Raw genomic sequence first — 13,103 nt, forward strand, 5'->3', positions numbered from 1 at the left:
CATAACAATTAAATTAAAATACACTGTGCAATTAATACAATGTAGACAGTAACAGGCAGACTTTTCCACTGAGGTTGACAGTTGTGCAAGTGACAAAACATTTGTGCAAATCTCAAATAAAACATTCAAGTCAATTTGTCACAAAATAAGCTATATCAAAATCATAAAAACAAAAATGTAAAAAAAGAAAAAAAATTATTTAAATTTTTTATTTTTTTTCCCCCGATATAAACGTTATTGTCTCCTACCATATCGCGTTTGAAAATATATCGATATATATTAAAATCTCGATGTATCGCCCAGTCCTACTGGGAACCCCCCCCCCTTACACCGACATGGACCGGTGCACCCGGAGAAACCGGAGAAACCGGAGTCCCCCACCCCCCTAACAAGCTCCCTGCTGCGCGGACGAGGCCGTCGCCATGGCAACGGCCTCACACGGACACAGACCATCGATCCTCGGTGACCCGACACGCTGCAGTAACACGAGCTGACGGGCCGCGGGGGGTCTGAAGAGGGCGGAGCCACACACACACCCCCCCACTGGGCTGCTTAGAGATCTGCTGCAGCTCAACACCACCAAGCAGGAACTCCCCTCCCGACCCTCCAGCAGAACCGGACCGGTCCAACATCTGGGTCTGTGTGCAAACCCGTTGTCATGGAAACGCCACGCTCCAATAAGCCCGGTATCGACCAATGACAAGACCACCGGCACGCGGCGTGAAAACCACACACGGATGGAACCGACTGTAAAACGGTACGGCCTGGACCGAGCCGAGCCGGGTCAGTACCTTGCTGGAGGCGAAGGGCACCCAGGGGACCTCCCTCCGGGGCCCGGGGGCCCCCCCCACCTTGGCCGTGCTCTTGGTCGGGCTCCTCTTCACGCTGTCGCGCAGGTTCAGGAACCGGCGCCGAGCCCGGAACGACGCCGGGACCGTGCAGGCGGTGAAGGTGGCCAGGGAGGCCTGGACCTGCTGGTTCTGGTTCTGGACCTGCTGGTTCTGGAGCTGCTGGTTCTGGACCTGCTGGTTCTGGACCTGCTGGTTCTGGTTCTGGACCTGAGGACGGCTCTGGTTCTGGTTCTGGTGCAGGTGGGCCCTGGACAGCGTCCGGTCCTGCACGGCCCGGGAGGCGAGCTGCTGCCAGGGGCCGTGTGAGGTCATCGTGGAGCGGGGGGGGGAGTCCCGGGTGGAGGGAGGGGGGTCCAGATCCAGGTCCAGGTCCAGGTCCAGGTCCAGACGGGCTCGGTGGATCTCTGCGGCGGCTCGTCTAGACCCGTCTAAACCAGTCCGGGGAACCACCACAGAAAAACAACACCGCCCCCCCCTGGTCCTCAGCCAATCAATCGGCTCCAGCGAGGGCGGCGCCTGTCAGCGGGGGGGGGGCATGAATAATCAATGTGGCCCCTGGCGGAGCAGAACCACACGCTGCTGGCTCGTGTGGTTCTGGACCTGCAGGACCTCGGGGGGGTTCCTGGTGGGTCCACCTCACCGGGTCAGAGGGGGCGGGGCTTAAGGCTCAGACCTGAGACGGGTGGCCGTCACTTGGGGGTTCTGGGTTGGTCTGGAATACGAGGGACCAGAGACCGGGGACAAGACCAGGACCACAATAAAGTTGTCTCCAGACCTACAAGTCTATGGGTGCGTCCGAAAATGCCATACTAAAAAGTATAGTCAAATTCGGCACACTTTTGAGTAGGGCTGGGCGATATATCGAGATTTTAATATATATCGATATATTTTCAAACGCGATATGGTATGAGACAATATCGTTTATATCGATTAAAAAAAAAAAAAAGGGGGGGGGGTTTTAATTTTTTTTTTTTATGATTTTAATATAGCTTATTTTGTGACAAATTGCCTTGAATGTTTTATTTGAGATTTGCACAAATGTTTTGTTATTTGCACAACTGTCAACCTCAGTGGAAAAGTCTGCCTGTTACTGTCTACATTGTATTAATTGCACAGTGTATTTTAATTTAATTGTTATGCAGGAAAGGGATATTTGTTTTATTTTATTTAAGAAGCATTTTTATTCTATATATGCAGGCAGTTTATTTTTATTTAATTTGTTTTATACATTTTGATATTGTGCAGACCTCTGTTAATAAAGGAACCTGTGTGACATTTGGCACGAGGCTTTGTATTAAAACTGATACTGATACTGATACTAACTGAAATGAAAAAAATGAAGCTAACAGAGATGCTAACAGAGATGCTAACAGAGATGCTATGCTATAATGCTTTGGGGGAAACCCCAATTATGGCACAGAAAAAATATCGATATATATCGAGTATCGCCATTCAGCTAGAAAATATCGAGATATGACTTTTGGTCCATATCGCCCAGCCGTACTTTTGAGTAAATATCAGAAGTGTGCATTCATTCGGACGTACTATTAAGAGCGCACACTAGGCATGGGACGATATGAAAATTTCATATCACGATATTAGTGGACAAAAATATCACGATTACGATATTATCACGATATTAGCGTGTCGCTTATAAAATTCTTAAAATGCAAGGAAAAACACTAACCGTGGATCCACTGGTTCCTTCAGAACATTTATTCTCAAATCATTCTCAACACAGTGACACTTGAGGTAGAGAACAAATAGTGTACTGTAAATGTTATGCATTACAAAGTGTAAACTATAGTACCGGTACCGGTACTTATTTGAACTTTCTTTTTATGTAAGAAAATACTTCCCTGAGAGTCGAAAGAAATAAGTGACAAATAGAAATAAAGTGACAAAGTAGAGCCAAATGCACACTGATTGTATTACTTTCTGAAACTTTAACAGTGGCTGGCTGCCTGCTACTTAGTACGGCTCTCTGGAAAAATAATAAAATAAAGGCACTGCTCTGTAGTATACAAAACAAAAGCTGCATGGCCAACACAAAGATTGAGTGAAAATAAAGTGCCACAGTAGTCAAATGCACACGGATTGTACTACTCTCTGAAAAAATATGAAATAAATAATAATAATAAAATACATGAAAAAAAATAACACTGGCTTCTACCTGGCTGGTAGCCTTGTGTGACCAAAAAAAAAAAAAAAAAAAAAAATTTGGCGATAATTACAGTACCCCACGATAACGTTATCGCGGCCGTTTTTTATCGCGATATACGATAATATCGTATATCGCCCCATGCCTAGCGCACACGTAGCAGCACCGCTCCGCTCTTTACCGTTTATTCTGGCCGAAACAAGATGACATATTATATTATTATATACGAATATTATAATATTATTATATGATAATATTATTATACTTGTGACATATACGTATCACTTAGCAACCAAACGGCGCTGCATTGCATTGTGGGAAGTTTCTGCTCAGCTAGTGTCCATCAATCCACACTAATAAATTTCTCCAGAATGAGTATGGATAGTACATACTATTGAGTACGTTCTAACAAATTTTGCAAACTCATTAGGGTGGAAGTATGCAATTTCGGACGCAGCGTATCTGTCAATCAAGTTAGCTATGTTAGCTTAGCTGAAGTAGAAGATGCTCTTTAACATTTACTTCACATTCATTCTGGTCAATCTGTGAAAATATTGTTGTTGCAAAACCGGGACAGGTCTGGATCTGGACCCTAGTGGTCTGTAGAGGACCTGCAGGTCTGGATCTGGACCCTAGTGGTCTGTAGAGGACCTGCAGGTCTGGATCTGGACCCTAGTGGTCTGTAGAGGACCTGCAGGTCTGGATCTGGACCCTAGTGGTCTGTAGAGGACCTGCAGGTCTGGATCTGGACCCTAGTGGTCTGTAGAGGACCTGCAGGTCTGGATCTGGACCCTAGTGGTCTGTAGAGGACCTGCAGGTCTGGATCTGGACCCTAGTGGTCTGTAGAGGACCTGCAGGTCTGGATCTGGACCCTAGTGGTCTGTAGAGGACCTGCAGGTCTGGATCTGGACCCTAGTGGTCTGTAGAGGACCTGCAGGTCTGGATCTGGACCCTAGTGGTCTGTAGAGGACCTGCAGGTCTGGATCTGGACCCTAGTGGTCTGTAGAGGACCTGCAGGTCTGGATCTGGACCCTAGTGGTCTGTAGAGGACCTGCAGGTCTGGATCTGGACCCTAGTGGTCTGTAGAGGACCTGCAGGTCTGGATCTGGACCCTAGTGGTCTGTATAGGACCTGACCAGAGGGAACTAACCCAGATCCTGATATTAAATCAGTCCAGCTCCGTAGCTCAACGTTTTCTTTGGTGTTACGATCAAACATCCACCTCAACTCAGACACCTGGGGGGGGTGTTACCTGGACGGGGGGGTTACCTGGGTGGGGGGGTTACCTGGACGGGGGGGTTACCTGGGTGGGGGGTTGTTACCTGGGTGGGGGGTTGTTACCTGGGTGGGGGGGGTTACCTGGACGGGGGGGTAGGGGTTGGAGGAGCAGGATGGGAGGGGGCTGTCCTCTCCGTGGGGGGGGGTGGAGGGCGTGGGGGAGGGGAGCTCCGAGTGGAGGTGTCCTAACGAACCCTCAAAGATGCACTCCAGAGACGCTACCTGGGGGGGGGAGAGGGAGGAAGGAAAGAGGGAGGAAATAAGGACGGAAAGGGGGGAGGAAATAAGGAAGGAAGGGGGGGAGGAAATAAGGAAGGAAATAAGGACGGAAAGGGGGGAGGAAATAAGGACGGAAAGGGGGGAGGAAATAAGGACGGAAAGGGGGGAGGAAATAAGGACGGAAAGAGGGAGGAAATAAGGACGGAAAGGGGGGAGGAAATAAGGAAGGAAAGAGGGAGGGAAGGAAATAAGGACGGAAAGGGGGGAGGAAATAAGAACGGAAAGAGAGGAGGAAATAAGGACGGAAAGAGGGAGGAAATAAGGACGGAAAGGGAGGAGGAAATAAGGACGGAAAGGGGGGAGGAAATAAGGACGGAAATAAGGACGGAAAGAGGGGAGGAAATAAGGACGGAAAGAGGGGAGGAAATAAGGACGGAAAGAGGGAGGAAATGAGGAAGGAAGGAGGGAGGAAATAAGGAAGGAAAGAGGGAGGAAATAAGGACGGAAAGGGAGGAGGAAATAAGGACGGAAAGGGGGGAGGAAATAAGGACGGAAATAAGGACGGAAAGAGGGAGGAAATGAGGAAGGAAGGAGGGAGGAAATAAGGACGGAAAGGGGGGAGGAAATAAGGACGGAAATAAGGACGGAAAGAGGGGAGGAAATAAGGACGGAAAGAGGGAGGAAATGAGGAAGGAAGGAGGGAGGAAATAAGGACGGAAAGAGGGAGGAAATAAGGAAGGAAAGAGGGAGGGAAGGAAATAAGGACGGAAAGGGGGGAGGAAATAAGGAAGGAAAGAGGGGAGGAAATAAGGACGGAAAGAGGGAGGGAAGGAAATAAGGACGGAAAGGGGGGAGGAAATAAGGAGGGAAAGAGGGAGGGAAGGAAATAAGGACGGAAAGGGGGGAGGAAATAAGGAGGGAAAGAGGGAGGGAAGGAAATAAGGACGGAAAGGGGGGAGGAAATAAGGAGGGAAAGAGGGAGGAAAAAAGGACGGAAAGGGGGGAGGAAATAAGGAAGGAAAGAGGGAGGAAAAAAGGACGGAAAGGGGGGAGGAAATAAGGAAGGAAAGGGGGAAGGAAATAAGGACGGAAAGAGGGAGGAAATAAGGAAGGAAAGAGGGAGGGAAGGAAATAAGGAAGGAAAGGGGGGAGGAAATAAGGAAGGAAAGAGGGAGGAAATAAGGACGGAAAGGGGGGAGGAAATAAGGAAGGAAAGAGGGAGGAAATAAGGACGGAAAGGGGGGAGGAAATAAGGAAGGAAAGAGGGAGGAAATAAGGACGGAAAGAGGGAGGAAATAAGGACGGAAAGAGGGAGGAAATAAGGACGGAAAGGGGTGAGGAAATAAGGACGGAAAGGGGGTAGGAAATAAGGACGAAAAGGGGGAGGAAATAAGGAAGGAAGGGGGGAGGAAATAAGGAAGGAAAGGGGGAGGAAATAAGGAAGGAAAGAGGGGAGGAAATAAGGAAGCAAAGAGTGAGTAAAGAGTGAGTTAAGAGGGAAGGAATAAGGAAGGACGAGGGAGGGAAGGAAATAAGGACGGAAAGAGGGAGGGAAGGAAATAAGGAAGGAAAGGGGGGAGGAAATAAGGAAGGAAAGAGGGAGGAAATAAGGACGGAAAGGGGGGAGGAAATAAGGAAGGAAAGAGGGAGGAAATAAGGACGGAAAGGGGGGAGGAAATAAGGACGGAAAGAGGGAAGGAAAGAGGGGAGGAAATAAGGAAGGAAAGAGGGAGGGAAGGAAATAAGGACGGAAAGGGGGTAGGAAATAAGGAAGGAAGGGGGAAGGAAATAAGGAAGGAAAGGGGGAGGAAATAAGGAAGGAAAGGGGGGAGGAAATAAGGAAGAAAGGAGTGAGTAAAGAGGGAAGAGGGGAGGAAACACGAGTGTTGCAGAGGTCAAACAGCCGAGGAGCAGCGGGAGCGAAGCGGCTGAAGTGAAGCATGCTGGGAGAATGTCCCTCATCTGTGAGGTCAGCGGCTGGAGTGAAGCATGCTGGGAGGACGTCCCTCATCTGTGAGGTCAGCGGCTGGAGTGAAGCATGCTGGGAAGACGTCCAGCACCGGTCGTGTCCAGAGAGCTGCTGATTGGTCATGTGATCAAACACGCTGCCATCTGACCAATCAGGGGGGTCTGAACACGACCGGGGGTCACAGGTGAGAGGTCAGAGGTCAGGAGGACGACAGCAGGACAGCCAGGGACAGACAGGGACAGCAGGACAGACAGGGACAGACGGGGACAGCACGAGGGGGCGGAGGAGGACGCTGAGCTGAGGGTGGATGATTGACAGCTCTGTGGACCCGCCCCATCGTCAGGGACCGTCCAATCAGAGAGGAGGAGGCTGGTCTGCTGCAGGACCCGGCAGGAGCCCGGAGTTTTCTGGAAACTAGTTTCCAACAAAAGTAAAAGTTGTTTTTCAGGTCAAGACAAGTTCCCAGGTACAGGATCAGGTTCTGGTTCTGGTTCTGGAGCCGGTTCAGCACCGAGGACTCGTGGTCCATGTGGTGGTCGGCTGTGGTCAGGGAACCACGACGTCTGCTAATATTAATATTAGCTAATATTATTACTATTATTTATTCTTATTACTATTAATATTCATTCTTACTTATTTATTACTTATTGTGAGTACTATTATTTATTCTTATTACTATTTATTATTATTGTTACTATTATTATTTATTAGTATTACTATTATTACATATGACTAAGATTACTACTATTATTTATTCTTATTACTATTACTATTACTCCTAGTAGTAACTGCTATTACTATTATTATCATTATTACTATGATTTATTATTAAACTTAAAGTTTATTTAGACGGGACAATGCATATTAATTAGGGGTGTAACGGTATTTGTATTATGCATGGTGAAAAAAAAAACCTATCCGTTAACGTAGCCTGAACCGGAACGTGCACCCATGCATGGCATACATCGTAGGATGCGTCTCAATCGTGCCTCGATTGGCATTACTTTTCTCAGTCAAAAGTGTTACCGTGGCAACGCTAGATGACAAAAAGCAAAAAAAAAAAGGCGAAAATTTGGACCCTTATTGCTCGGCCGAACTTTATCGTAGAGACATCGTTCACATTTACAAACACTCGGCCCGATTGTCCCTAAAGGACCGTACAACCTTATTATGCCAATTATTCCAGTTTTTGCGATATTTACCTTTCTTTTTTTTTTTTTTTTTCCATTTGACTTTGGACGCTTGTTGCTAGGCAACAGATTATCGTAGAGACATCATACAAATGTTCCCCGACTCGGCACGCTGTGGACTTCAACATATTCAAATTTCATGAAGCTGTGATTTAAGGACATTTTATGTCAAAATCCAGGCCAAGTGGTCCCATTCAATCGGATTTTTACCATGGTGAAAAATTACTTATCCGTTAACGTAGTCTGAACCGGAACGTGCACCCATCCATGGCATACATCGTTAGATGCGTCTCCATCGTGCCTCGATGGGAATTACTTTTCTCAGTCAAAAGCGTTACCGTGGGGACGCTAGACGCCAGAAAGCGCGCCCCATTAATAACTATTGGGAGCACAGGAATGAATGCAATACATCCGTACACACCTCAAACTGACATAGAACCACCCCGAACACAACCACTACAGCCCCAAACCAAAGCAGCAAGAGGGGACGAATGGGCAGTAGGGCATGCCCATATCAAAATTTCCAGAAATTTTCTAGTTATTACTACTATTAACATTACTATTATTGTCATTATTACTATTATTATTGTTATTACTATTATCATTATTATTATAATTACTATTATCATTATTACTATTATTTCTTATTATTATTATGTATTATTACTACTAGTATTATTATTATAAATAAGTTCTCTCTGTTTTCCAGCTTCCACGTTCAAAAGTGTCTTGAGACTTTAAAGGACTTTAGTTACTTCGACTGTTAGTGGAGCTGCTGCACCCCCCACTGCTGACCCGGTTCTAGCTGGTCTCGGGTCAGAACCAGAAACTAGGAGAGGGGGCGGGGCCTAACCCAGTGTGTGTGTGTGTGTGTGTGTGTGTGTGTGTGTGTAGGACCCAGACCTCGGAGCAGCCGGGGGTTTTGGACCAACAAACCCCCCCTCCCCCCCACCGTCCCGCTGCAGACATGAGTGTGTGTGTGCACGTGCGTGCGTGCACGTGCGTGCGTGCACGTGTGTGCGTGCACGTGAGCGGCCTCCTCCAGGTGATGGACACAGATGCAGATGAGCAGCCAGCAGGGGGCGGGGCTCCGGCTGGCTCCGCCTCCTACCTTCATGGGCGAGATGTGGGCGTGGCTAACGTATCCGTGCACGTTCTCGATCTGGGACAGGTTCTTCTCCGAGACCTGGACCAGCTCGGGCCCCCCCTCCTCCGTCAGCGGGGGGGAGCTGGGGTCCGGGTCCTGGGGGGACGAGTCCTCATCATGGTGCCGGTACTTCTGCAGAACAAGAGGAGAGGGGGGTCAGCCAGCACCGGGACCAGGACCAGGAGACCTGAGACCAGGATCAGGAGACCTGAAACCAGGACCAGGAGACCTGAGACCAGGACTAGTGTAGTGGAAGATCCTGGTCCCCCAACATAAACTAAGGCCCCGTTTACACATAGCCGGGTATTTACAAAAACGGATATTTCCCCCTCTACGTTTTGAAAAATTCCATCATTTACACGAGATCGTTTTCAAAATCTCTTCATTTACACGAATCCGCATAAATACGCTGTTAACGTCATGCCAGCCAATCAGAATCCTGGAAAAAACATCAACAAATGACACGTGTAACTTCCAGTTAAGGCTGATTTACGGTTCCGCGTTACGTCAACGCAGAGCCTACTGCGTAGGGTACGCGGCGACGCCCACCGTACGGCGCGCGCATCTTTCGTTTCGAGTGACAGAGAAGTGGAGTTACTTTTAAGTGTGACTTTAGAATATAAAACAGGTAAAATATTGACGGTGGCCAAACAAATTGTAAACACAGGTGGCACTCATGAAGCTGGTGACGTTTCTGTCTCATAATGTGACGTTCTGAAGCCTAAATCTCCATTTTCCTCCGTTTACAAGCAAACGTGAAAACGGAGATTTTGAAAATCTCCACTTTAGCCGGAGTTTTCAGAAATTAACGTTTTTGGGGGCTTTGAGCTTCGTTTTCGTGTAAACGAACCGCCAAAACGCATGAAAACGCCTCCGTTTTTGCTCCGTGTAAACGAGGCCTAAGTTTCTATAAGTATCACCTTTTTCCAATTGGACTGAAGAAAAATAATGCCAAGAGTCAGATCCGTCTGGTGTTCCGTTCAAATACTGCAGAGGTTTTTATTGCATAAAAACAATGAGTACCAACCACAGGAGAATTAACCATTCGAATGGACAACTGTAAAATCTTTCATCACGGCCTCCTTCTTATATACTATCAAAGGGCCTGGGGCCACACCCCACAGTTTTATTTATATTATCTTGATTACAACCCATATTCTTCCATTGTTTCCCTCACGTATGTTTTATCGGAGGAAAAAGAAACAACCTTTCATTTTTTTAAACTTTAACCACCCTCCCCTGCACCTTTTTTCAACAACAGGTGTTGTTTCCCATCTTGTGTCTTTCCTTAGAATCTTGAGAACTTTGTGCACACAAGGGGAGGATTCCCCGAGTGACACTTGTTATTACAAATTTTGGTGTAAATTGCCACCTGTTTTCTATACCCAGAAAAAGGGGAGATAATTTTGCACACCGAGAGCGGAGCTTCTCGCTCAGGAGGCCACGTGTGCTCCTTCCAATCTGAGCCCAAGACAGTAGGGCTGGGCGATATGGACCAAAAGTCATATCTCGATATTTTCTAGCTGAATGGCGATACTCGATATATATCGATATTTTTTTCTGTGCCATAATTGGGGTTTCCCCCAAAGCATTATAGCATAGCATCTCTGTTAGCATCTCTGTTAGCTTAATTTTTTTCTGAGGCAAACCCTTAAAAAAAACTGTCTTTTAATACAATATAATAAGTTTTAATACAAAGCCTCGTGCCAAATGTCACACCTTTATTAATAGAGGTCTGCACAATATCAAAATGTATAAAACAAATGAAATAAAAATCAACTGCCTGCATATATAGAATAAAAATGTTTCTTGAATAAAATAAAACAAATATCCCTTTCCTGCATAACAATTAAATTAAAATACACTGTGCAATTAATACAATGTAGACAGTAACAGGCAGACTTTTCCACTGAGGTTGACAGTTGTGCAAATAAAACATTTGTGCAAATCTCAAATAAAACATTCAAGTCAATTTGTCACAAAATAAGCTATATCAAAATCTTTAAAAAAAATATATATATATATTTTTTTTTAAGTCGATATAAACGATATTGTCTCGTACCATATCGCGTTTGAAAATATATCGATATATATTAAAATCTCGATATATCGCCCAGCCCTACAAGACAGGCAGGTTTTTACAGCATACAACATTCCTTTGCATTGAGCAGAGTTGCAGAGATTCTTTACGGTCACCAACGCTTTAAAAAACAACAATGATTATATAAAACTGTTAATCTTTTTCTACTACAAGGGAGGTACAGATGGGGAGAGAGACACAGAGACAGAGAGAGAGATACACAGCCAGCTTTCTTGTCGCTACACAGCGTCTTTCAAGGCCAAAGTTAGCACAGATCAGCAGTTAGAAACTTTTGGAAGCATATAACAAAAGATATGAATCTTTTTACTACAATTCCCCCCTGTGGTCCTAAAAGGACCACCCATTATAATCTGTAATCCTTGACATACATTTTCACTCTTAGGGTAAATGCTACTAAACTACACCAATTAAATTGAATTAATAAAAAATAATTAAATCAGTTACACCTGTACTGCAAAACTGGAATGACTCAGATCCGCCATGTTTGTTACACAAAAACCTCATCAATGGGAATTTTTCTTTCTTTCTTTCTTTCTTTCTTTCTTTCTTTCTTTCTTTCTTTCTTTCTTTCTTTCTTTCTTTCTTTCTTTCTTTCTTTCTTTCTTTCTTTCTTTCTTTCTTTCTTTCTTTCTTTCTTTCTTTCTTTCTTTCTTTCTTTCTTTCTTTCTTTCTTTCTTCCTTCCTTTCTTTGTTTCATGTACGTTGTGCGTGGATTTAACGCAGAACCATAAATCCGGCTTTACACAAAAACGTCATCATCGTTTTTACCGCGAGATGACAAATTCTTACCGTGGGGAATTCTTTTGACGGTATATCGTGAACGGTAAAATATCGCCCATTCCTACTCGGGACTGGCCCATCCTAATGGTTCAGTGATAATCACTGCCCGGCCCCTCACTAGCTGACCCTTGCAGACATGGCCAGGGAAACATCCTCTCATCTGTATGGTGACGGGAGGTAAAACCCTTGCCAGGTGGCAACGTCAGCAGTACAGCATTCTCACAGTTTACGAGTAATATAAAATTCATAAAATCACACGTGAGCATGCAATCAGATATACTGGTGAATGATAAGGTCAATAATAACACACACCAAACCATGTCTATTCTGTTCCTACAGCTAGGTACTGTTGGTTTGTTCTAGGGAAAATTCCCTGGTATACCAGGAAACTGGACCATATTACACCAGGAAACTGGACCATATTACACCAGGAAACTGGACCATGTTACACCAGGAAACTGGACCATGTTACACCAGGAAACTGGACCATATTACACCAGGAAACTGGACCATGTTACACCAGGAAACTGGACCATGTTACACCAGGAAACTGGACCATGTTACACCAGGAAACTGGACCACATTACACCAGGAAACTGGACCATGTTACACCAGGAAACTGGACCATGTTACACCAGGAAACTGGACCATATTGCACCAGGAAACTGGACCATATTACACCAGGAAACTGGACCATATTACACCAGGAAACTGGACCATGTTACACCAGGAAACTGGACCATATTACACCAGGAAACTGGACCATATTACACCAGGAAACTGGACCATATTACACCAGGAAACTGGACCACATTACACCAGGAAACTGGACCACATTACACCAGGAAACTGGACCGTATTACACCAGGAAACTGGACCACATTACACCAGGAAACTGGACCATATTACACCAGGAAACTGGACCATATTACACCAGGAAACTGGACCACATTACACCAGGAAACTGGACCATATTACACCAGGAAACTGGAAACTGGACCACATTACACCAGGAAACTGGACCGTATTACACCAGGAAACTGGACCGTATTACACCAGGAAACTGGAAACTGGACCATATTACACCAGGAAACTGGACATATATTACACCAGGAAACTGGACCACATTACACCAGGAAACTGGACCATATTACACCAGGAAACTGGACCACATTACACCAGGAAACTGGACCATATTACACCAGGAAACTGGACCATATTACACCAGGAAACTGGACCATATTACACCAGGAAACTGGACCATATTACACCAGGAAACTGGACCACATTACACAAGGAAACTGGACCATATTACACCAGGAAACTGGACCATATTACACCAGGAAACTGGACCACATTACACCAGGAAACTGGACCATATTACACCAGGAAACTGGACCATATTAC

The 13,103-nt window shown here is 45.7% G+C and overlaps 1 protein-coding gene across 15 annotated transcripts in view; it reads right to left on the reverse strand.

The window, feature by feature from the left end:
- The window catches only part of LOC133452365 (discs large homolog 1-like protein), a 93,183-nt gene that overhangs the window by 43,643 nt on the left and 36,437 nt on the right, over window positions 1-13,103 (reverse strand). For 13 of the 15 annotated variants that reach the window (XM_061731627.1, XM_061731620.1, XM_061731622.1 and 10 more), the window contains one exon: window positions 8,780-8,947. In XM_061731627.1, coding sequence (XP_061587611.1) covers window positions 8,780-8,947 — 168 coding nt within the window. Of the gene's footprint in view, window positions 1-791; window positions 1,231-4,371; window positions 4,513-8,779; window positions 8,948-13,103 lie in introns of those variants that run through there. The other 2 variants (XM_061731633.1, XM_061731631.1) reach the window with 2 other exon arrangements.

This window comes from Cololabis saira, chromosome 10 (genome assembly GCF_033807715.1).
Source record: "Cololabis saira isolate AMF1-May2022 chromosome 10, fColSai1.1, whole genome shotgun sequence".
Classification (NCBI taxonomy): domain Eukaryota; kingdom Metazoa; phylum Chordata; class Actinopteri; order Beloniformes; family Belonidae; genus Cololabis; species Cololabis saira.